The sequence below is a fragment of the Tympanuchus pallidicinctus genome, unplaced genomic scaffold (assembly GCF_026119805.1).
Source record: "Tympanuchus pallidicinctus isolate F22 unplaced genomic scaffold, pur_lepc_1.0 scaffold1, whole genome shotgun sequence".
Lineage (NCBI taxonomy): Eukaryota > Metazoa > Chordata > Aves > Galliformes > Phasianidae > Tympanuchus > Tympanuchus pallidicinctus.
The window spans coordinates 55165040-55190927 of NW_026294618.1; the positions used below are offsets into that span (position 1 = coordinate 55165040).

The following is a 25888-nucleotide window of genomic DNA, read 5'->3' on the forward strand; positions in this document are numbered from 1 at the left end:
AGCAGTGACTATTTTGAAGAATATAAGATTTCTGGCCTTTTTAAAATTATGCTAAATGCAAACTCCAAAATGGAAAGCCACAGGAAGCCCAAATATAGACAGATCCTAGAAAAAAGTAAATGAAACTAAGGTGATGATCTGATCTAAAGAGATCATAGAAGCAGAACACTAGTTTCTTAGACTCAGCAGATAAAAATCAGAAGGCTGGACGCTATCAGACAGAAGCGAATACTACATTCAGTCTGGGCTCACTTCATGATCTATCCACTGCTCTGCTGCACTCTGTCATCACTGCAGTGACAGTCTGCCCTTCCTATGTTCTGAAACAGTTTTGCTGCCATACCTATAAGCAAACACACAAAAGAGAAAACCACACACATCCACAGCAAAACCCAACAAGAGATGAGTGATCAGGATACTTCAAGGCACACCAACCTGTTCCCCACCCGCAAAACTTTGTTGATTCCTCATATCCTTCCTGCTTGTTTCCGCATTACTTCCTGGCTTACATATTGTAGTTGTCAAGAACCTGTTTCAAGGACTGCCTTCCTTGTGTTAACAGTTTCCTAGCATGTCAGAATCTCAGTGCACAACTGCATCTCACGGATGTGACACAGCTCAAGCAAGATGACATGAAACGTTAGCAGTTATTGCAATTCAACCTCAGTTAGCATAAAGCGGTAACAAACTTTGAGAAAGCATCAGTTCGAAAATCTAAGGGATTATAGTCTCTATTTTTTACATAACTAACTTTGCAGGTGGTCATTTCTGAATCTAGAGTAAGACTCCTGGGGTGTCACACAAAGCAGGGCATCTCCAGAAGTACTTGCAATATTCAGCTCCAATATTCTGTCTGTTACTCACCAAGTTTCACAGCATTAGCTCAACATGAGACTCAATTACTTTTTTCATTTCCAAGCACGAAGGGCAAACAACTTACCTTACTCCCCTGATGGACGCAGCACTGAAGTTCCACTCATGGATACCTTTCTGTAACACAAGAAAAAACAAAGTTCAACGAAACCCTCTTCCTTTACGAAAACAAAGAGCCAGTAGGCATATCTTCTCACATGTAACTCAAGAGACCAAAAGAGAAATATTAGGATTATAACAGCCTACTACTTCTCAACAGTTATTCTTCAGGGCATTTTTTTTTTTTCACCTAAAAAGCAAGAAAAGCTTATAAAGAAGGTTTGGCTGGTTTGTTCCTTCACTGTTTGTTCTGCAAACACAATGTATTATTTTAGAAATAAAGTAAACTAGCAGATCAGAAGGGTGTGCCCATACAGTCTGTCCTGGGTGCTGAACTCAGCTTCGTGTGCAACCTTCCAGAAAGAGAGGGGAAAAAAAAAAATCCACCTCTGAGAATGACAAGAGCTCATTCTACACATTCAGTGTCCTCTGTGTACAGGAATAATTGGCTGAGAGCACTACAAAGCAGGAAGCCTGACCGACGCTGGAGAGTAAAATGGGAATTTTTTGAAATGGAGGTGCAATTGCTCAAGGAAGGGGCAAATCTAAAGGCCAGCTGTCCAAAGAAACAAAATGGAGACCATTTCCCTAGGAATCCAGAAGAGAGAATTAAGAACATACTAAAATCCCTAAGAGCTGTTGAAGCAGTAAACAAGACTGGAAGACACCCTACACAAACTCCCAGGGCCAGGCCTCATTTATTTTCAGATCTTTTACCTGTTGATCCGTCATGCATGGCGGAACTGAGTTCTCTCAGCAGACAATCACGTTGATCTGTGCTTAAGTTCTAATAAAGTTTTACTGTAGGAATCAGAAGTCCTTCATATCTTTTAAAACATTAAAACATTAAAACATTCACCTTTCAGGAAAATGGGGAACTACATCAGCTGGAAGTGTGACAAGCTTAGGACCCTCCCCATGAGCAACATATTTGAAGAAATTGGTTTCCAGAGCTGAACTGCACTGAGCATTTTAGTCACCTGGGCAATAAAAAGGTATGGAAACATTTCCAGCCAAAAGGCAATTTATAGCATAAGGGCATAGTGTCAAACACAGACATAATCAAGTCTATCCCAAAGGAAGCATTGCATATACTGTATTTTATATATCCTGTTTTAGGAATGGTGAAGTACACAGAATAGATGCACTACCAAAATAGTTGTACAATATGCACGAAATGAGAGAGGAAATCAAACTCTCAGCTACAGCAGTTCTGTAAGGCTTACCAGATCAGTCTTTTTATCTCTGTAATTCTTTCCTTCCTGCTCAAATTTCATTAAAGAGGTTGCAAGGCTAATGCAAAATGCCGAACACAACATACTGATAAATACGTGCAAACTTCACATAGCCCTAACTGTAAGGCACAAAGCTGTAACTACAGTAACCTTTCAATTCTAAATGAGCCAGTGCTAGTGCGAAGTGCCTGTGGAAGTACTATTCAAGTTGCCTGGCTCTCCTGTATGAACAAAGATCCCCTACTAAATCCCTCTGCTAACAAGGAGGGTGTATCTGTGTTCTTCTTTTATGCTTTACACTGTATATGAGCTCTGCTACTTCTCAATTTTCCATGTCTGGAAACTCTTTTTCCAGAGTTTTGCTATTGATATTTGTCTAATTCCCTGCACTGGGAATAACATAATATCTAAATGATCTAAAACAAACATCCCGCAAGCAGAAATGTGCAAGTAGCACAGCAAGAAACAAAGTATTGTGGGCTTTACCTATAATCAACATGCAACTGATTTCTCAGAGATTCATATATCTTTAATTTACCAAATGATGTTTTCAGGCAATGAAATAATATAAAAGCTATGTCCCTCAAAGATCTTGCCAAGTTTTGAATACATTGGAGTAAACATATCAGGCACGCTATCCAAATTCAGCATCTGTTCTTGGGTTAGGCAAAAAAAACCACCAACCACCCAAAACAAAACTCAAAATGGTTTCAGAAGCCAACACGGAACAGAGACAGGCTGTTCTATTTCAAACTTGCTAACAGCACTGCTGCATTCCTCTAACTCTATGTGGAAGGGACTGCTAAAATTAGAGAACTGCAGGGCAAAGGTAATCTGTATTCCACAAAACATAATGCCATCTGATTTTTATATGCATTTGTCTATGTAAAAACTTGGCATTATTAAAGAAAGAAATATTAAAATAAACTGCTAAAAAAAAAAAAAAAAAAAAAAAAAAAAAGAGAAAGGCCCTGTTATTTATCCTGGTATTCTCCTATTCATTACCAAATTGCCAGCTGCAGGCTTAAACAAGTTACATTTTGTATTTGAAGCAGAATTTCAGCTTCTATGTGCACAAAGGGAAGTTCATATGCTTGATAACTCACGATTCTTATTCTTAAAGCAATGGTTTCATTTTGAAAATGAAGAAAATTTCTTTTTTTTAATGAACTGAAATCTGAAGCATAAGCTGCTCTAACTTAAACAGACCTTTGCTAGGTAGATTAAATTCATATAGCTGAAGCCATTTCCAAACCCAGCTGTCTCTTCTATCCTTGTAGCCGGGACAGCTGGCCTTTGTTAATCAGCTCCTACAAGGCCTGTCATCAGCCTTGAAAGGTCCAAAGAAAGAGCCTTCTTCACTGCAGTGGGCTGAAATACATCCATTTAGTTCACGAAGTCTCTCAGCAGAGACAAATGCTACACTAGTTATATTTACCAGTTACATTGTATCTTCAAATTTTTCTTGTACCTTTTCTCCGTTTGAAGTTTCTGATGGATTCTGATGCTTTTTGACAAAATTTTAACAACAGATTATGACAGTACAGCTGAACTTCCAACCAACAAATTGCCCACTGCATTCTTTTGATGAACATTATGGCTTGTAAGGCAGAGATGCCTGCACTGCATACCCATCAGCTCTTAACATACTGTATAAGCTCACTACAGTAAGGCCAGAGCAGAAGAACCAGTGAGTGCATCAAAAGCTGTCCTTATCTATTGTCACTGATCATCAGTAGGGCAGCAAATGTAGGAAAACAGTGATGTGCAGAAAATACATAGATGTGCTGCCAAAATCAGAAGGGGGTCAGGGGAGGGGAAGTATTAAATGCTACAATAGAATATCAGGGGGAAAAAAAAAAAAAAAAAAAAAAAAAAAACAAACAAAGAAAAATAAACCAAATTTACAATAACAGAAACAAAACAGTAAAGCACCAGTTACACCCCAGAAAACCAAAATACTTTTCTGCTGAACAGATACAGACTGAATACAACCAGATCCTTCTCCCAGTCATAGGATGATTAGGCAGCCAAGTGACAAAGCTATGGGAAAAGCTACTGCTGAAAGCATTAAGCTAAACATCCCTGTAAGTACAAGGAATATTAACACACCATCAAGTAGCTTTTTAGGAATATGAGCATATATGATCAAGTAAGTTAAACTGGAATACAAGCAGTGAGATGTCACATGCAGCCAGTACAGCAGCCCTACTTGTTTTGCCTGAAGAAAATACGTAGAGATACCGAGATTCCCATCAAAGATAATATCAGGCAAATGGCAAATAATCATTTAGCATAAGTACAGTGTTAGCAAAAGAAGTTGTGAGTATGAACTGGCTACAAATTCAGAGTGAAAGCTCAACGACCTAAAGTAGCATACTGCTGCTTCACCAGTGCTATTCCACTCCAGGCTTTAGTAGAGGTTTTGATGACACACTCGAAACACTTTCCAGTGTGAAGAGTCAGTTGTGAAACCTACACTAGTATTCAGACTAAGATTTATACTATTCAAAAACAGAATATTAAGGGATTCTTCAAAGAGGAACATGACTAAATAGCCCAAACATAGGACTACAATATCCTGTGTTCCCCCAACACTGTACAAAAGACCCTAATCAGAATATAATGCCCCGTTTGGATACGAATTACACACACAAAAAGCTCACTATATCTACAAACACGAACTCATGTGTACAACTAGTTTCTAAACCAACTGAATTCTAAATACAGAAGTACTTTCAGAACACACGTTTTACAGCAGCAAGATTTACTCTGTCATACTGATACAAATAATTGTTCATTATGTGGTTAATTCTGTTTTTCTCTGGAAATTGCATAAATTTATCTTCTAACTTTATTTTCACATTCTGAACCTACCTGCGAAAACGCAACCAGAATGAGCTACAGATGAACATTCTAGGCAAACACCTCAGTTTGTTCCCAAAATAAACTATTTCAGCCACAGCTCAGTTCTGTTCCTTCACGAACTTTTAACAAAAATTCTAATTAGTGCTGCCTCACATAGAAAAAAATGCTTCTCTCTTAAAAGCACATATATAAAAGCTGAAGGATGGATCACCTAGCAAATAGGTCCTTTACTGTCCTATCTTGCAAGGATGCTGCCACAGAAGAACGAGCAGTGCTAGTTCTAGAAAACACACTACCTTCAGTGTTCTGTTTCCAGCTGATTTGGCCTCTATCAATTCTTCATATAACCCTCCCAGGTTTCCATGCTCCCTTCCTTCTCTAAGGCCTTAAAAATGTGTTCTGTCTTCACTCTTACCAACATTTTTCTTCCTAAGCATCCCAGAATGTGATCACAGAATCACAAAATTGTAGTGGTTGAAAGGAAACTTTAGAGATCACTGTGTCCAGCTCCCATGTATGGTGATAACCATTCAATGCTTTCCTCTCCTCTTGCATCTCTGGAATTTCTAACCTTCTTTCCAAATATGTAAGGCTTTCTCACACCTCAACTTAAGTTCTTCTCAGCTCTTCCATTTGCAGTACCTCCTGAGCATCTATCTGTCCCTATGCCAAAAAGATTCTTTGCCTCTTCATTTATTTCACTGCCATTTAAGGGCACACCAGTCTCCAATGCTTTCATATTAGAAGAGTATTTACCACAGCAGACAAGCAATGCTGTGAGTATGGGAAGAAGAAAGCTTTGTGTACATACGCATTACGTGACATCATTCGGACTATGCACGTTATTTACAAAGTCTCAAGCAACAGACTTGTTCATATTAAAAACAACCTGGAAGAAGCTGCATGTTGTTTTTAAACATGGTGGATGCAGAAGATCCATTAAGGAACAGGACAAATTCTAAAGAAAAAATTAAGAATGATCTGTTTAAAACAAAAAACACATGACAATGTGTGGGCAAAGCATCTTCAGATATGCTAAAAACATACCCTCTCCTTCACAGAATTTGACATTAGATACAACTGCTTGCATGTTACATGACTTACAAGCCATGCACTTTTAAATTGGGAAAGAAGTTACAACTACAGAAACATCATAGTACCTTGTCATCGGGCAGCACATGCCAGATAGATACAGTCTTCTCCTCAGCTTCACTGTTGATGGACAGATATGAGGGCTGATAGATTTTGGTTGGCTCCAATATTAAAACCTTGTAGAAAAAAAAAAAAAAAAATCTTAAGAGTTAGTAAAAATAAAGTAATAAATATAATATAAATAAAAATAAGTAAATAAGTAAATAGTTACCCAATAAGTAAAACATAGGAAATCTGTACTAAAATCTGTTAAAACTTTATCTGTAGCCATATCATAGCAGGAAAAAAAATAAAGTAAACAGGATGAACAATAAAAGTTTTAGGTACTAAGCTAGTTTACTGTGGCTCACAGTAACTTAAGATAAAGAAAACATCAATTTTCTTTTTTTGAGTTACATGTCACTCGATTGTATATATCTTAAATTCCAAACGATTTCTCTGACACCTGTCACATTTGAAATCCTTCTATCACAAGTCTTCCTTTTACAATGCCGTTTGAGAATGTCCATATCCAACATAGACAGGATTCAGGGTGTAACTTAATTATTTTTTACAAAAGTGCATTTGGCTAAAACAGAAAAACAGATCAACCTACAATTAGAATGACCTGCTTTTGATTTAGAACACCGTGAACCACAGCAGCCAGATTAAATGATTTTTTTCTCAAAAGCAACATGCACTGCTACAAAAAGCAGACAGTTAAAGTTAACAGAAAGTTTCCTGGTACAAATACAAACAAAGAAAAACCTAGAATCTTCATGTAAAAGTGATGGGATGCAGTGCAGTAAGATTTGGTCTGAATATGGCTACTGAGTACATGAAGCCAACTTGCTACTTCAATAACGTTCTGCCAGAACTACTTCCAGGTCTTCACTATTTAAAAGCCAACAAAGCTCAGCTATTTGAAGAAGTATGATTTCTCATTAAAGCTTCTTATGTCTTTATTTTGGATTTTCAGTGGTTAAAAAAATCTGATGTCTAAAATGTCCAATCTTTAGTGCCTCCATAGAAGATCTTCTCATTCTGAAGAATGGGAAACATTGCTATTAATTCAAGAAAAAAACCTACCTTTCACCAAACTACTTTTTGGAGTTTAAAGAATTGCTTTAGAAAGTAAAGCCTGGTCTACATCTATGTTTTAAAAAGAAAGCCCATAAAATCTAACAGCTAGAGCACAAAGTCTAGGAAAGACTAATCAGTCAAATCTTAGTCTCAGCAACTCCTACTGAGTCAGTGAGCGCATGGACACATGACAGAAGTGCAAGGCTGTAGTCTGAAAAGTACCATGGCAGTTAACTGGGTGACCAAATGCATCGCCCTGCATCTTCAGTCACTTACAGTTGTTAAAATCTGGTTTCGACCATTTCATGAACTGGTGTCTTATCCTCAGTTATCCCAAAGCTACCCATAAGCTGCATTATTTCTTCCTCTAATTGCTGCAAAGAGGATCACGACTCTGAGGCCAGCAGCTAGGAGACCAAGTGATAGTTCAGCAACTACCAATTACTAGAGAAGTCCTTAAGTTCAAGCTCTGAATTTCTACAAAAAGCTTGTTATCGATGTTATTTGTAAGTGTAAAGATGTAACTATGCTTCATTTTGTTGACTTGTCCCACCACGTGATTTTGCTTTCAAATAGGCACAAACAAAATCCTTTTATTAGGAGAGTCACATATGTCTGTCTGCAACACCACTACAATTTCCTGCCTCAGTCTGTTGCTGTTCAACACTACCATCTCCTTTATTGTTTATTATCCCATTTACAGTCTGATGTCAGAAGAACTGCACAAAACAAGTATGCCCTTGAAGTACTGGGGGGTCGATAGTGACTACCACCTAAAAAGATGTATTTGCCAATGGTTAGCTAAAAGGAATACTCAATACATTATTTCTCCTACATATATCACTAATATGTATCACTAATATACAGAGGCGACAAAGAACAGCACATTTTAGTACACCAGGGTATGTCATAAAAATCTTTCAGCAAAGTATTCATGAAAGAAACCATAAAAGTATACATAAGTTTATTGCACTGTTGTTGAAATATATTAACAGCTGAATAATAAAAAAAAAAAGATTTATTGCTGTTTGGTCTGATTTCTAAGCTCTAATAGGCAGCAGGCTGTGTAAAAAGTCTGTTGAGTCAGTGAGACTGAAATTAAGTGTCTTTTCTTCAGAACATAACATAATATAGTATTACACGGAATACACTGCAGAATTCTGCTTTAGAACATTGGTAGCAAGCATTAAATAATAAAATAATATTCTGACTTTTTTACAGTATTTTATTGGAACAGATTGTGCAATTCCATTGTAGCCATGTGAAATCAATTAAAACTAGTTCAGTATGCAGGCCAAATGCATTTCTTCTGGACAAGCAGTTTTTTTGTCTGGGAACCTACAAACAAGCAGTGTTTTGTCTTCATTTCCTACATGTCACAATTAAAAACAAACCAACAAGAAAACACTTACTGGAAATCTAACTACAGACACATCTGTCTTTGTGGCTTCAACAAGGAAGTCCATCCAGAAGTCCACGAGTTCCTGTTTGGCTGTATGTTGTTCAGGATTCAGTTTTTTAAAATGCTGATATATCAAAATAGTCTCTACAATAGACTTCAGGTACCTGTGATCAATAATACAGTAAGTAAATAATAATGTCTGTATCTTTAATTCCAACTGAAGCACCCACCACTGCAATGCTAAGGCAGTCAAGATTCTGGTTCTCCAGCTTGCTTTCAACAACAGCAATTCCTCATTTTTTGCTGGAAATGTTGCAGCTATGTTATCAGTCTGAGATCTGGGACAATCCTTCCTGCATATATGCCTGATCACATATGCTGCCTGCTATTCTAAACCATGAAAGCTTCCTGAAATATCTGTTTATAGTCTAGCTACATGCAAAAAGAAATAATGCTAACTCAGAGGGCATTTTGAGAGTAGTTGTATAGCTACACATTGCCCAACTCTCCCTCTTTGGTTGAATTGATATTCTGCACAAAATACTGTATCTACCTTGTACCAGAAGGCTCTGCTGCTGAATAGCAGGCTGAGAAGAATTGCTCACAGGAGAAATCACTCCTGAAGCACAAACAAGCATGCTGTATTTTCAGAGTTTAATCTGCAGACTTAAACCCCAAAGCACTGGGTACATAAAATCCCAACAAACAGGCATTCATAAACTCAAGCAAACTACCAGGAGACTCCCACAGAATGCTATCCAGCTCCTCATGTACACAGTTAAAAAAAAAAAAAAAAAAAAAAAAAAAAAAAAAAAAAGCATTGCATATAAATACATTGTAAACAGCTTTTATAAGAAAATTGGTAAGAAAAAACAATGTTGTCCATTTCAACAGTTTCATATGCTATCTCAATATGTAAGTTCAGCATTTCCATATTTTAGCACACCTACATTCACTTCTGACCAGCTTTTGGAGACAGACTTCAGTTTCTTCATAAAAAAGACAAAAAAAAAAAAACCAAAAACCCAGGCAGCCTTGATTGGCAGAGTGACAACTTAAGTCAGAAAGGAGTCTCGGATCTCCTTTGCCAAAAGGACCTAGACCTTGATGAGTGGACAACTGGTCCCTACTTCCTGTCTGCATGTGAAGAAGAACGTGTTGAATCTAACTCTAGACTTACAACCTTTCCATTAAATGGAGTTTAATCTGCATTTTTCTCAATCACAACCAGATGAAACTTGTACAGATTGCTCATTTATATTCAAGTTCATAAAATAGTTGGCACACGCAATAACTATCACAGTATTCCAAGGTGTATCTGTGCTCCTCTAGCCAAGCTGATTGCACTCCTAGGAACACTTGGGCAGTTATGACTAAACCCACGTGCTCCTACCACTTCAACTAACTGAAGAAGCACAGTGCCGATAAGCAACTTCTCTTCCCCCTTACCTTCAGAAGAGGGTCAATGGTAAATCTGCTCTTTTCAGCCCAGCAAAAAATATAATAATATATATATCCATTAATAAAGGCAGAAGGGGAAGATAGCTCCATCAAGGTAGAAGTACAATGAAGCAATACACAGACTAGCAAAATCTGTTAGCAAGATACAGCGTTTTAAAAGACATTACCATACACCATCTTTCTTATCACCTTACCATGCTGGTGCCTTTAGCTTAAATAGCTTTTCTGAAGCCTGGATCACTCTTATGTGGTCATTAGCCAACATACTGGCTGCCAAGAAAGATCCCACTTCCCAATAGCTCTGCAGCTTCTCCAAGCTCCCCTTTTTACCAAGCAGGCTGCTGATCTTTACCCCTGTAGTAGAAAGAATAATAGGTCACAGGAACATATCTATGTCATTTTAAAATACATTATTTCCCTGCTTTGAAATCTATTCATTGCTTAAGTTACTTTATCCTTTCCATTTCAATGAAATAAGATGGAAATTATACTTACCAGTTAATGTTAAATGACTTCCATACGCCCTAGGTCGTAGCAGACTTTTTTTCCCCTCCCCCTCTTCCTAAAGACCTCTCAAGAAAGGAACTTTAAGACATCGCTGTCAGGACAAGGCCACAGTCACATTACCTACGTTCTTGCATGGACCTCATCTGTAAAGGTACATTGGGGCCTTAGGCTACACAACATAGCTGTAAAAACTTAACAGATGCTGAATAAGGCACCTATTATGTTTTTTTTTCTGCTTTTTTTTTTTTTTTTTTTTTTTTTTTTGGTGACTTACAAGCCCCAAGCCCCAGACTTACCTTTATAGACAAGGTCCCATGCAGAAGGAACTGATGATCCACTGGCCTTCTTCCAGCAGTGATGTTCATTAATTTGCCGCAAGTCCTACCCCAATGAAAGACATCTATTAATATTCGTAAGCCCCTCAGCAACTCAAGACTATGGAGAGCCTCAGGCCTCATTTAGACTTGCTAAGTTTTCTGAAAACTACAAGTCTCCCCGTGGCCTTCAGGGTGAATTTTAGTTCAAAACAACTACTGCAACTATGGCATATTTATAGCTAACGCCCCTGCAAATGAAATATTTTCCAGCCTACAGGACATGCCTTATCACCACAGTAACCTTCTGTTCACTTTCCCCATACTACTCCACTATGGCAGTTTCCCTCCCATATCACCTTCTGTCATATCAAAGCTTACTATTCACATGAAATTTCAATGGAACTGTTGATTTTTCTCCTTTTTTTCCTTAACCTTCATTAAATAGCTAGCAGACTGAATTTCATTCTGAATGCAGCAATAAATCTTATCAAAACAGATATTATTGGCTAAATTTCAGTCAACAAAATCCATACTGTTTTGTCGTGTTGCTTACATTTCCGTGTTCTAAACACTAGATAAAAAATGGATATAGTTTTACACATAAAATCCAAGTGCTCTATAGTCTGTTTCATGTCTGTATTTCACTTTGTGCTCTTGCTAACAAGTTGTCATGCTGGAGTAACATACAGAATAAACGGACACTTAAATATAAGTAAAAGCATTAGCTGTCTGCTTCTTAGAGAAAAGTTTATTTGTTCTTGAAGAGAATATATGCAATTTTAAGATTGCAGCCTCCTTTTATTATTTCTCTAGCTTATTTTGATCTCATTATCCTTAAAAGTTTTTAGAAAGTATTAGAACAACCAGGTGAAGACAAGACATTCTCTTTGTTTGCAATAAATCTGGCATTTACAAAAACAACGAAGCATCATCTAAGATCCAGAACATTTTATCAAAAACATTTTGCCTTAAAAAGAAATGGGCATAAATACAGAAAAGAAAAGAAAATTACTGTCAGAATGGTCATTAATGCCAGGAATACACCCACAGCAGAAAGAAAATAATATTCAATAACAAGATATTACCAGTTAAAGATTACTTTGAAAGCTTTATAAATAAACTGCTTTCCTTGCTCAAATATTGACAGAACAATTTGTATTATTGGATCTCTTGTGTGCTGGAGTTGCACAGCTTGCAGAGATCATTATTGCCAATGCAAAGCACTGTGTTTATGTTTTGGTCTCAAAGTTCTGTGATTTTGTACAGTTAAAACAATACTGTAAAGGAAATACAATGAGTACTTGATTAATGCTTCACTCGATCATTTCATGTGAACTATTATTCTGACAAGCATAGGCAGGAACTCTCAGAAAGCAAATTTTGATCTGATGCAAATGGGTAAAAACTCTCTTTGGTTACTGGAGTTATTACTTTATTCCCAATGTAATCAGATATGCATCTTCTAATTACAGCTTCATGCACCCTCTGAAGTGCTGTTAAGGACTGTATCTTCCCTTTGCTTTTCCTAACCTACCAATATTATTTTTGTACAACCTGGACTGAAATTTAGCCAGCTTCACCTCTCTCCTTATTGTCTACCAGGAAACAGACTTTCTCTAACATCTATGCGTTGTAATAACACAACAGGAGGATGCCAAGCACTACTAAGCAAATCTAAGTGCTGTTAGGTCTTATACACAGATAAATACAAAAAGGTGACATCGAAAGAATGACATAAGCATAAAAGACCTTTGGAACAAGAAAAAAAATATGTTTCCTTGCAACCTCTGATTTCCCTAATTTTTGGTCAAAATCATTAACATCAGTCCAAGATAAAGGAAATACTGATTTGTCCTCAGAACCTAGCACAGTTCAAGTCAGCTGACAAACCTTATCATATTAACATGAACCACAGTTTTATCACCAATTACCATTGTCCAATGCATAAGGCCTATATTATAACTGTGTTTGAAATAATCTTTCAAAGTATTTTAACAATATTTCTTATAACAAAATAGATGCTAGTAGATCCCTTCCACTATCTAAAGGTAGACTATGAGGGGATCAAACGGAGAAGGACTCTTTATCACTAGGTGTAATGACAGGACAAGGAGTAACAATTTTGAACTAAAAGAAGGTAAATTTAGATTAGACATAAGGAATAAATACTTTACTATGAGAGAGGAAGGAGGCCTAGGGGAAAGTGTCTCTACACATGGTAGATAAACTGGAGGCAGATATTTAAGGTCTCATCCAACTCAACAACTCTATGACCACAGCAGGCGCTGTCTTTAAATGAGTCTCAACAGACAACAAATCACAGAATCACAGAATGGCCAGGTTGGAAGGGACCTCAAGGTTCATGAATCTCCAACCCCCTGCCACATGCAGGGCCACCAACCTCCACGTTTAATGCAAAACCAGGCTGCCCAGGGCCCCATCCAACCTGGCTTTGAACACGTCAAAGGACGGGGCATCCACAACCTCTCTGGGCAGCCTGTTCCAGCACCTCACCACTCTCTGGGTAAAGAATTTCCCCCTGATGTCTGACTTAAATCTCCCCTCCCTCAACTTAAAACCATTTCCCATCATCCTAAACATATCAACCCTTTCAAAAAGTTGATTCCCTTCCCCATATAAATATTTACATAAGAAAGATTGCCACACCAACAGCTTCTAAAGAAAACAAAAGTTCCTTTCTCTCATCTTCAAAAAAACAACAACAACAAAAAAACTAAAGACAAAACAAACAAACAAAAAAAAAAACATCCAAAACTAAATAAATCACTACCCTTCAACCAAACACAGCTACTAGATATTACTCCCCTAAGTAACTCATCATCCATGGATGGAACCTTAAGTAGGAAGGAAATTTAATTTCTGTACTGTTCTCCACACAAGCAGTACAGCAATCACTGCACAAACTCACAAGAAGATGCCAAACATCTGATCACTACAAATAATTTTCAGATTTCATCACTATTATCAGTTCACCCAAATCCAGTCGGCCATAGCCTGCGTGCAATTGAAGTTTCTTTAGAATTGGAGGATTCAATTTAAACTACACAGAAAATATAGCTCAGATTCACTAAACTATCCCTAATTTAAAACTATGTCAGTTGAATGAATATTATCCAAAAGTCTCACAGGAAGCAAGATGTGTGTGCACATGTTTTTGAGTTTTTTGTTTGTTTGATTGGTTGGGTATTTTTGTTTTTTGTTTTTTACCACCTATGCTGCCACAAGAATTAAAATTTCAGCATAGAAGATGAAAGCATTCCATCCAACCCAAAAAGACAAACTTCATCCACACATAAAGGCAAACACAGTAGCTGGGGGCAACCCTACAAAGCCTATCATATCACAGAATCACAGAATCACAGAATCATCTGGGTTGGAAGGGACCTCAAGGATCATGTAGTTCCAACCCCCCTGCCTAGCAGGGCCACCAAACATCCACATTCAGATCAGGTTGCCCAGGACCCCGTCCAACCTGGCCTTGAACACGTCCAAGGACAGGGCATCCACAACCTCCCTGGGCAGCCCGTTCCAGGGCCTAACTACTCTCCTTGTGAAGAAATATCATATCTAAATAATCACCTTCCTTAATCCCAGAAAATTTCAATTCCACTTCTATTATCCACATGAAGGTAATCATCTCTGAGCTTCAAGCTCAAAAAAATATAATTCTTCACCCAGAAAATTACTTTCAGAGATACTCCACACACCTTACTTCTAAACTAGTGCAGAGGCTCATTAAAGATATTCTTTGCAGTAAAGAACAATGCTTCTTTCTCCTCAGGAGACCAGGAGGGGAAAAAAGAGAAAAAAGAAAAAAAAAAAAAAAAAAAAGGATTTGCAGTACATCAAGAATTACACAAACCTGTGGAGAAAAATGCCAGTTACAAAGTATACGTTAGCAACTATTACAACATTCAGTCATCTTCCTTTTGTGGCTTCCCTGAATGGGATCCTGGCTAATTTTGGCTTTGCCTTCTCTTCAAATACAGCAAAACCACAAATCAAATCACAAAGCAGACCACTTAATACAAAGCTTTAAAAAAACCTCAAAAACAGCATCTGAAGAGAAGCGTGGCTCATTCTTCTCTTAACCCATCCCAATCTCAAGCTACGTGCATTTTGACGACCCTAAGGAGAGGTTTTTTTTGCCCATATTTCCTAGCGATCCATAGGTATTTTCTGTTTGCTTGTTTGATTTTTATTTCCATTTTTTTGAAGAAAGCTAGCCAGATCCAAACCCCCCTTTCTGGCATTCCTTCCTTCTGGCTCACAAAAAAGACATCACAGCAAAGAAGGGCTGCCAGTTTTCACTAAGCTCTGGTAACCCGTTAAGACCTTCATCCTGGAATCAGATCATCACAACAGTGCTCACTGTCAGCCAGGTGGGATCAGTGATGGCTAGGAACACTAACTAAGATGTTCACATGCTCACTATCAAAGCATTTATATGCAACTATCAGATTTTCTTCCTCCCCTTGTGACAGTGAATGGTGTCATACTTTCACTAGAAAGTTCACTGTGTTCAAGTTCACTGTGAATTTGCAAGCTGTAATTACCAACTTTCCGAAGCTCAAAAGAAGTATCAAAGCAATGTCCAGCTGCCAGAAGAAGCACTGCATAACTGATTCCCGACTGCAGTGTTGGCTCTGACTCAAACGCCTTCTTGAACCTAGAGAAAACAAACATACAAGTTTGCTTTCTAAATAATGCAATCTAGTAGGGATATAATTATACTTTTAGGTTCTGTAGGTGTTTATCTTCTGTTTACATAGTAAGAATCCATGGAAACAAAAATACTGTTTTCTGCACATGCTTTTTGGCTATTTTTAGGAGTGAGTTACTTACTTAAGAGTTAGTTAATTATATATGCATCCTCTTTCCTTTTCCTTTCCCTTCACCCAAGTACAGGCCCTGGTTGTCCATTCCAGCAAAGCTAGTATCTTATTGGATTTACAGTTTTTCCATTGAGATAGAAGAAAAGAGCATTACCAGCTTTTAAGAGACCTGTTTCACAGTTATATTTATTGTTATATTTATTAATGGACTCTTTAATTTCCTCTTAAATATGTAGATTTTCACTAAAGCTGACTTTAGATCATGGATCTGCTCCAGTGACATACAGGCATAACAAAATACATAAACACAGAAGCAAATGATACAAATGCCTCACTTCTGGCACGAATACCTAAATTTCTCTAGTTGAGTGACGAATACAGAACTTCAGAATTTCATAAATCAAATAAACTTCTCCAGTGAGAAACAAAAGGTGGGAACACACATGCTGTCAATGGTGTTAAGCATATAGGCAAAGGAGGCAGAGATGAACTGAAGCATACAAGATAGTTACTCCTTGCAGAAGTAATTGGTGAACAGCCCTCAAAAAACAACGCATTGAGTTGAAAACAAAGCGTCACAGGTAGGCAACAAAAAAAAAAGGCTACATTCCTTTCCCTAGGGGACTGAGAAATTATTTTATAGGATCAGAGAGCTTATTTCTTTCATTACATTCAGTATTTGGCTTCTTTAAGCTTCAATTGACAAGTAGCATTCTCCTTGACATAATTTTTGCAGCATGCACAAGAAAAAAAAACGATAGGAACCAACAAGAAATTTACAGAGAAAATAAAAATGAAAAATGTGCAATTATTAACTTTCAACAAATGAAAATAGCCAGTTGCAATTAAAATCTGCAAATCGAACTGGTTTAAATTCAACATGTGCAATTGTTGTGCACTGTCAAGCCCTCCACGACACAGAAGGAATCAGTGTTGCAGAAATGCAGTCAGGTTTAAATGTCTTCCTATAAAGTTAGAGGTTGGCTTAGATAAAGGCCTTCAAGAAATTGAAAGCTGATGTTTGGGAAAATGTTGCAATACAGATACTGAATAAGATAGGTAGCAGTAAAAGGATTTGAAAGATGACTTGATAGCATTGGTGAATCTGATTTACATTGTCAGTACGCAACAAGAAAGTGACAGTTAAGAATTAGACTTTCATTTCTTGTCTCATATTTTCATCACAGATGCTTTTTATTCCACTTCTCAGTTGTCAGAAAAATCACACTTCCTGCTTTTTTTTTTTTTTAAATAGCCCAAAGTACCCTAACATCATTAGCTGTTGCAAAACTAACACTTCAGTTCTGCTGCTAAATTCTTATCTTATGCAATTCACTGCATTTCTCCTGCAACCTCATTTCTCTAAGACAGAGATAATAACCTTTATCTCAACATAAACTAATGCCATTGTGGAGGCACTGTTCCTGCACACACCTTCTTCCACCCCCACTGAGGCCAGTGTGCAGCACTGGTAGCAGCTTTGCTCCCAGCCAAAGGCCAGCAACTAGGTTATGGCTCAATCTTTCAGCCATATCAAGCCTGTTATATGACTGACACTAGAATTCAAATCAATATCCAACATAAAGTACAAACTAAAAGCAACTGATTCCCCTGGTACAGGTTCCAGTCAAATTCCAGATTGTCTTAGTCTGGTCTAACTGGCCAGAGACTTCAAGGATTATTTAGGGGCTGCCCTGTCAGTGCCCTACCCACGGCAAAAGCTGTTATGACTGCAATCATTGCATCTCATCAAGAGATGAGCAACATGACTGATAGATGCATTTATTAGAAGCATGTTAAAGCAGCTGTGTGAAACATCCTAGTAAGTAATTACGCCTACTAAACATATAAACTCACCTAATCGTGTTTGAAAATCTCAAAGTTTATCTGTTCTTAAAGCAGTACAAATGAGGAAAAAGCAATCACAGTACATATCACAGACATAAGTTCATTTAATTTGTTTTGTCCATGGTGATGCCTAGTACTGTATAAAGACTACAGTTTGATTTTTGTATCAGCTAACATTAAACAAAATATTATTCTACACCAATTTTAAAAGCTTCACAAGAGCTTTGTCTTAGAGAAATTCTTTAATCAAAATTATGAAGTGGGAAGGGAAGGGAAGGGAGGGGGGAAAATAACATGCTGTATTCCTGCTATTTCAACATATTTTAAGAGGCCAGTAAGCATTACAAAACTGTAAAGCATAACCAAGAATTAAAAATTGTTCATGTATTCTAAGACTATAGAGGGTGAATAATTATGTATTTCAAAGACAATTCTAATCTGAAGGTTACTGAAAAAACGTGAAACGAGAAGGAGAATCAAGCATTTACTTCAACAGGTAGCTGATGAGCTCAAAAGCAGAACAAGGATTCAATGTGGAGGATATGCAGAACAAATATTTATCTATATTCTCTTCCTGAACTGGAATGGAAAAAAGCAGCTCACCCTGACAAAAGTACCTAATGTTGGCATTTCAAGTATATTTCCCTTGGAAATTGAAGGCCTGACAGACAAGAGACAAAGGACTTTTTTTTTTTAATAATTTTGGAGGCAAGTACCATAAGAATCTGTACTGCAATCCACTGTAATATGTATACGTTATATGGAGATGATGGGGTGATAAATCTTTTCCTAGCATGAGTTTACATTCCTTGTCAGCAAGGAAGCCAAAAGAAGACAAAAATTTCTAAGCATCAGCACAGTTATACTTCAGCACCTTTAAGCATAGCTGGTAAATACCTACCAAGATGCAGGTACACCTATTGATTCAAGCCTGAATAACAACGCCTGGCCCAGATTCTTAAAAGAAATGCAGGAAACAAGAGAATTCACATTTGAGAGAGAGGAGAAAGATAAGCTGTGATGAAGGTACCTCAACTCTGAGGCACCTGAAGAGCTTTATGGAAGCAGATGTTTAGACACCGTGAATCTGTCATTCTTAACAAGTAAGGAAGGCCCAGATTAGAAGACATTGCATAACCATTAAGAACACAAAATATTTGGAATGAAAAACAGTTGAAGTGTGTTCTCATTTAAGGAACGCTTTCTAAAGCTAAGAAAAAGACATAGACCAGGAAAACATTACTCACCAGAAGGTCCCTTTGTCTCTGCTTTCTGTATCTATGAATCCAGATTCCAAAAACATGTCCTTGTAAATGCGACCAACCAGGCAGTACATATCTGAAGCTACTTGATCTTCTTGTTCTACTAAAGGAATCATAATTTCTAGAGCTTTCTGTCTGTCCCCAGGCAGATTTCGTCTATTAAAAATAAATATTCCAATAAAAAACAATAGTTAACAAGGAATACCTTTTCACAACCCATCTGAATATATAGTTATTTATTTAAAAGATTATACATATGATTTTAAATAAAGATATCTTTATGCATTAGTCTGTAATTATATGTCGAATGTGCTCCTAGACGCAATGAATCATTTTATAAACATGTTTGAAACAAAGATTAAAAAACATCACTACCAAAAAACCTTCTTCATAAAAGCCCCCAAACATGTTATCTCTCTCATGATCACCTAGAGCAAAGCAGTAACAGCAGTAAGAGTAGCTTCGAGAGCAATCCTTTGGGAGATCATAAGATATTTATTCATAAAATGCAAAGATAAAAAGGCTGCCTTAAAAGCAATGTCTCCTATTTTGTCTCATGTTGGCTCATGATGTCTGACACTGTTGTTGGTGGTATGGCAGTAGAGGATGAACCTTCTCTCCAGCATTCTGTTACATGCTGTCGCTGTGTGACAGATGGCAGCAGAGGGACAGTCTGACAGAATGGTATCTGATTTGGAAGCATGTATGAAGCAAAGGAGTGTTGATGCACCTTCCTTCATGCAGAAACAGTGGCACCCACTGACATTTAGTGACACTTGCTGAGCATTGATGGAAACCGAACAGTGGATATGCACACAGTGAGGTGGTGGGTGGTGTGTTTCAGCAGTGGTGACAGTCACCTCTACTGGTGCAGATTTTCACAAGCATGGCATGCAGGCTCTTGACCATCACAGTGAAAATGCATAGCTCATGGTGGTGATCATTTGGAAAAATACTGTTTCATAGCTGAGAATTTGCTCTATCAAACATTGTTATTGAGCTCTTTGTATTTGTTGTCATTTCCATAGGAACAAATAGGAGGCATTACTTTCAGAGCAACCTATGTATATATGAGAATTTCAATGCCTGCTGACACTTGGTCTGCTTCTCTAAACATCAAAATAGCCAATCTTCACTGTGCTAACACTAAGGGATTAGAAAATATCTGCAATTCCCACTGGAAAATTCCCTCTTTAATGCCCTTCCTTATTGCCAGTGTTTCAGATTTTTGGGAAAAATCACAATATAAACAAACAAAAAAAGCACCAGGGCCCAGCTCCCATTTAGCTCAAAGAAGTAGTGCATGTAGCTGCGTGTGCCACATTGCACATGTTATCAGAGAGCTTAAAAATATGCGTACTATAACATTGTAAAATCTTCTGATTATCACTTGATGTCTCTTGACATGAAGTGTCTCTTGACAACAGGAGAACTCAGACTTGAACGAGTGGATGTCTAACTCAGCACAAATGCTGCAATGCTGTCATGCAACAGCGATGTTAAATGTGTATTTTACTTTTACAGATTCAGACACTGAAATGAAAAACTCAAATGCTGACACAGATCTATGGAAGGACAAAATAAATAAATAAAATCAGACTGAAGGAAGAGGAAAGCAATTTGACAGTATGAAAGGAAAAGGAAGCTTAGACTCATCAAGAAGGTCAAGAGTCCCTAGAACTGCTTCAGTGAGAACCCTAGACCTGTATACAAAGATTCCAGTAGGAACCCTTAACCGTGATTATCAGCCATGCATTGAGTTTGTGGTACTGATTTACTACTTGACATCAGTAGGAAAGGTACAGTCTTACCTGTTCAGTGCAAACGCATAATGTAACCTCACATGGTGATGGGAAGCCAAGTCAAAAGTAGGCAGTTTTTCTAAAGTCTTCACTAGTTTCACAATGGAATCGTAATCCTTCCAAAAGAAAGGAACAATGAAGTTTTAAGTGGCTGTACTGAAGTATGCATATACAAACTCTTCTTTGAACTAAGGAGCTGGCATTTCATACTGGGATGTAAGTTACATGGATCTCACATTCCTCACTCTGAAACTATAAATGGCTTGGCACTCAGAGATGCGAATAAACAGAACACTTTACACAATTTGGATTCCTGTACTGCTTAAATATACATAGAGAAATTTCCCATTCCACATTTCATAATACCAGTTAGCTTCAGGGCTGAACATGTATCAGAGTTCATATCAGATAGAAATTACAATGCTAATTGCATCTACAACAAAGTATTCCAAAACTCTTCAAGGTAAGCATGAGAAGCAAACAAAAATTAAAAACGCTTAAGAAGCAACTACTGAAACTATGTATAATAAAGCAAGCAATTACTAGTACCATTCAGAGAAGCTGCAATGCATACAAACATGTTATGTTGCCAAGAGAAATGTCACACGCATGGTGATAAAGCTCATAGTCAGAACACAAACATATCAATAGCAGAACACTAAGACGGCCTTTAAGTAGGGCACGCTACAGGCTATTTGTCACGTAGCAGTGATGACATGGAGACCTGATGTATGTTACATATTTTTTAGGTGCTGTTATAATGTATTTTCAGCTATGTAAAGGCATGCTGAACAATATAACTAAAAGTAAAGAGCATCAGTGAAGATACTGCAACCAATTTTTTACCAGTGCACATTATTTCTATAGCTTCTTAGAAAAGGTGTGCAAAATGCACTACAATTCCATTGAGAATTAACTTTATCACATTTTTAGATTATCTTTGAGCAGAGGATACATACCTGTATGTCTCTGTAGGACAGCAGCAAGTTGATTACAATGTCAGCAGACAAGACCTCAATATTATCCACTCGCTGCCGAATTCTCGCCAGCTCTGCTGCAAGCTCTTTGCCAGTGTAGAGGGTACGGGCCTTCCTAATGTCATTAAGGATGGATTCCCGGAAATACTGGCTGGAGAGGAACAACTTCACATTAGCACTTTGTGAAAGATCCTTGCATTTGTTTTTATGGCCCTGCAACACTCTCGCAATACCTTTGCGAAACAATTAGCATAGAGCAGCGTTAGTGCAGAGAGTTCGTCAAGCTAAATTATTCATTAATTCATTATCAATTTGTCTCAACAGAAACATCGCTCACTCTGAAGGCAAGAGATCCGACATTTGTATTGTCAGCAGAAAAATACAATATACAAAGGGGTACAAAACATCAACTCACCCCGAGCTGGCCTGTGCCACCTTCAAGAGTTGGATAAATCGATCTACCAGAGGTAAGCAAATAGGCCCAAGAAGTGATTCAAAACTTGGCTGCATCAGTTCTGTTAGTCCCTTCATAAAGCTACTATCGCAGCAGTACACCTTGTTATGTGGAGTTATCATGTAAGGAACAAAGATGTAGTTACCAGTGCACATCTGTAAGAAAACAAGGCACAATAGTAAGAGCAATTAAGGTTTGGCAAGCCTAAACCTAGAAAAACTGTATAAATAATGGGTTAAATTGTACCTGCTGAAGGCAAAAGGGACAAAGACTTTAAATATGGAGCCTACAATTACATACATTCAATTTTCATCTTGTACATGATATACATCTGAAACGTGTATCACAAATGTTAAAAACAGTAACATAAATCAATGGCATCACAACAGGAAAATAGTGAGAAAATGAATCCACTATGAATCCAATATGAATCACAAAATGACTCAAATGGTTCAGCAAAACAAAGACAAATGAAATTCCCCGCTACGCAGCAATTCTAAGTAGGAGCTTAAAATCATACATATTTCAGAGTAGTCACTTACGGAATGTCTTAGAATTGTCAAACTGTATTGATTTACATATATCAATCTGACAGATACTCTGCAAAGAAAAAATAAATCATTTATCTTCCAGGAAACAGGGAGGCAAGACGCCTGGTGCCTGTGGTATGTGAGTACAGATTTATGCCCACAGAGAACTTGCTGAACATTTGCGGTTCTGAAAGATTTTAGCTATAAAACAGCATACCACCAGAAGTCAGGAGATGTGCTGCCATTTGATTTTAAACTCACATTCCACTACTGAAGTGCCTCTAAATTATTTCTAAGGCTAACTACTTTCCGGTCAGCTTCTGCTCTGCCAGAAGTCAATACAGCAATGAGGAAATCACCTCAGAGACTCCATTGTCAAGCAGGGCCTCCTGCACTGAAACAGCACTGATTGCATTCTTTTCAAAAGCATTAATTCAACCATGTGCATAAAACAGCATTTTAGCATGCATAATTAGATTTTAAAAAGATAAAAGCACTGAGGAATTCTAGACTGTATAAGCGCATACGTATAGTTATGTCAATAAATGTGTACTTGAGATTGGGAGCAAAATGCATAGCAATAAATATATATATATATATTTAAATTATGCATATTACAGTATTAAAGCATGAGATCTCAGTACAGAAGCAATCCCATCCCACTTCTGAGGGAAACAGACAAATTGTGAAATTAAATTACACAAGGCTCATTTTGTTCAACTAACCCAGAAGCTGGTAAGGCATTATTGCACACACAGACTTGTGCAAGGATGAGTTTGGTTTTCCTCCCCAGCACCTGTGAATTATTACAGCTGGAAAGCAAGGGCACAGTTTGCTGTTTATGGAATGTAGCAACTCAAAAAAAAAAAAAAACCAAAAAAAAACCCCAAAAAACAAAAACCAAAAAACCTGAGAACTGGGAAGGGTATAATGGCAATATTTTTAACAGGGAATTAAGAGAGTGCAATGCTAGAAATCAAACTGCTTGCTTTTATGATGGAGAAGTGAATGAATAGTTCTGCTCAAGAATATGGCAGCCTGTAAGGTTAGCACACACTCTTAAGAGTGAACAGACAAACCTTTGACCCTGGTAAAGCCTAATAAGCCTTGCAGTCAAACGCAGAGGGGAAATAATAAATTTGCTGGAACTGGTTTCAGCAGTTTCAGGATAAGGGTGGGCAGTGACTGGCACAGGAGCCCCTATTAAGCACAGGAGGATGGTGGGGGTTTTTTTTGTTTTGTTTTTGTTTTTTGTTTGTTTTTTGTTTTTAATAAAGGGAAAAGGCTGGGAAATCAGAGCCAAGAGAAAGGGTGAAGTAGCTACAGATATCCTAGGGCAAATATTTTACTTCCTAATGTTTATTCAGCGCATTAAGAATAAATTCAAGACGGCTTGCAGGAAGGCTTCTCAGACCTCTGGCATAGATCTTAGAGAAAAATCAGCTCTGAAAAAGGATGTTTCTAGCTTTTGAAATCCACAGAACCCAAAGTTTATTCTGGCATAATGGTCAGGCCACCTACGGAGATAGTAATGGAGTCTCTGTAAATAATCCCACAAGTACAAAAGCTGCTCTTTCTTCAGAGCTCTCTGCATGCACCTTCTCTAGGAATAGGGCATCTATTTCAGTGGAATGAGAGAGCCAGCAGAAGCTAATTTATGTGCATTTTGCTTCATGCTTATGGCAAAAAAAGAAAAAAAAAACACCATCAAAAACCCTGGCTACGTTCTACATTATAGAACCTGCTATTCCAGACACACAAACCCAGTAGCCTTCAGAAACAGAATACTGAAAGATCAAGGGAAGAGCTTAACAGTAAAAGGCAGAAGAATCACATAAGAAGGAAACTGAAGAAAGTAGAACAAAGCTCACAGCTCTCCTCAGTGTCCCCAGATTTCTCTGGTAACTGAAAGCAGACTCTCACCACAGTTCTATGGTGAGGTAAGAACACACTGGCCTTTCCCTCAGCTAGGGCATTACTGTGGATGTTAATGTAACCAAGATTGCTACATTTTCTGATGAGTCCTTCATCTCTGAAACATCTCAAATCTGTCTGAAATCAGACAGGCAGATACAGCAAGAGGGTACAGGAGGGGAAAAAACAAACAAACAAGTTCTTAGATTTTCTTTTCTTTGGGGAAGGCATAAAGAAAAAGCTAAAATGCCACACGCAGTGAAGAAACACAAGAAATAGTGACCTAATTTTCACTTTCCAAGTGAAAAAGTACTCCAGGTTTTTATCAGATGAACCTGAAAAAGGCAAAGATATAGCAGCTCAGGTGACACAAGGGAAGAAAAAACAACTAAGATGTATTATTTATCAAGGGTGTGTGGGGAAGGAAGATGTTTTTACTTAAAAGACAAACAAGCAAACAAACAACAACAGTCTTGCCCTCACAAAGTCCAGAGTCTCCTGCTATGGAGAAAATAAGTTTTGCCACTGCCACAAATTCCAGCTACAAAGAGCCAGATCCTGGTTGTATTTGGGCAGGGATCTCTGTCAAAATACAGGCTACACTAACTTAAGCCAGGTGGTTTTTCTAACACACTCTTCCTATCTGCTCACACATTGCTTCTGATTTTGACTTATTCACTGCCCATTGTTCTGCCTGAACATTTTTCTCTTATCCTATTAAAATGTGTCCTGTAACACTCGATCCCAATTCTTCTTTCACAAACTCTGATATTCTTTCTTAAGTCTAATAATTAACCTTAATCCATATTTTAAGCTGCTGAACACACAAGGGAGAAGTGGTATTTTCCTTTGATCCACTACTCTGACTCACTTTATCATATACAACAGAAGCAGCAGCACCAAGCCATTCAAGAAAAACAGGCAATTTTTGAAGGAGTAACACACCTTAAATACAATTGCATTTTTAAAAGGGTGTTAATGTAACCGAAGTCATAATTGCAAGCAGCAAAAAAAGGCCTCAAAAGCAGGTGGGAAGAGATGCTTCTCCCAGCCCAATCAACAACAGTTACTGAAAGTTTCACTTCCCAGCCTCCTTAGTTTATGAACCCATCGTTATTTATAGTTCAAAAGCTCACATCACACTAATGCTACAGAGTCACTAGAAGTGACCTGAGCTGCACATTCAAACAGTTTCTGAGTATCAGAGCTGTGACAGACAAGCAATGTGCACAGAGTACGGGGGTTCATCCTGATGCAGGAGAATACCTC

General features: G+C 37.7%; 1 protein-coding gene across 3 annotated transcripts in view; it reads right to left on the reverse strand.

Annotated features, from left to right (window-relative positions):
• Positions 1–25888, reverse strand: part of MAP3K5 (mitogen-activated protein kinase kinase kinase 5) — a 93327-nt gene that overhangs the window by 28420 nt on the left and 39019 nt on the right. For all 3 annotated transcript variants that reach the window (XM_052674533.1, XM_052674544.1, XM_052674551.1), the window contains exons 4-12: positions 22137–22330; positions 21704–21872; positions 20754–20860; positions 18928–19098; positions 15554–15666; positions 10347–10506; positions 8702–8855; positions 6236–6343; positions 941–990 (exon numbers count right to left, since the gene is read on the reverse strand). In XM_052674533.1, coding sequence (XP_052530493.1) covers positions 941–990; positions 6236–6343; positions 8702–8855; positions 10347–10506; positions 15554–15666; positions 18928–19098; positions 20754–20860; positions 21704–21872; positions 22137–22330 — 1226 coding nt within the window. The remainder of the gene's footprint in view (positions 1–940; positions 991–6235; positions 6344–8701; positions 8856–10346; positions 10507–15553; positions 15667–18927; positions 19099–20753; positions 20861–21703; positions 21873–22136; positions 22331–25888) is intronic.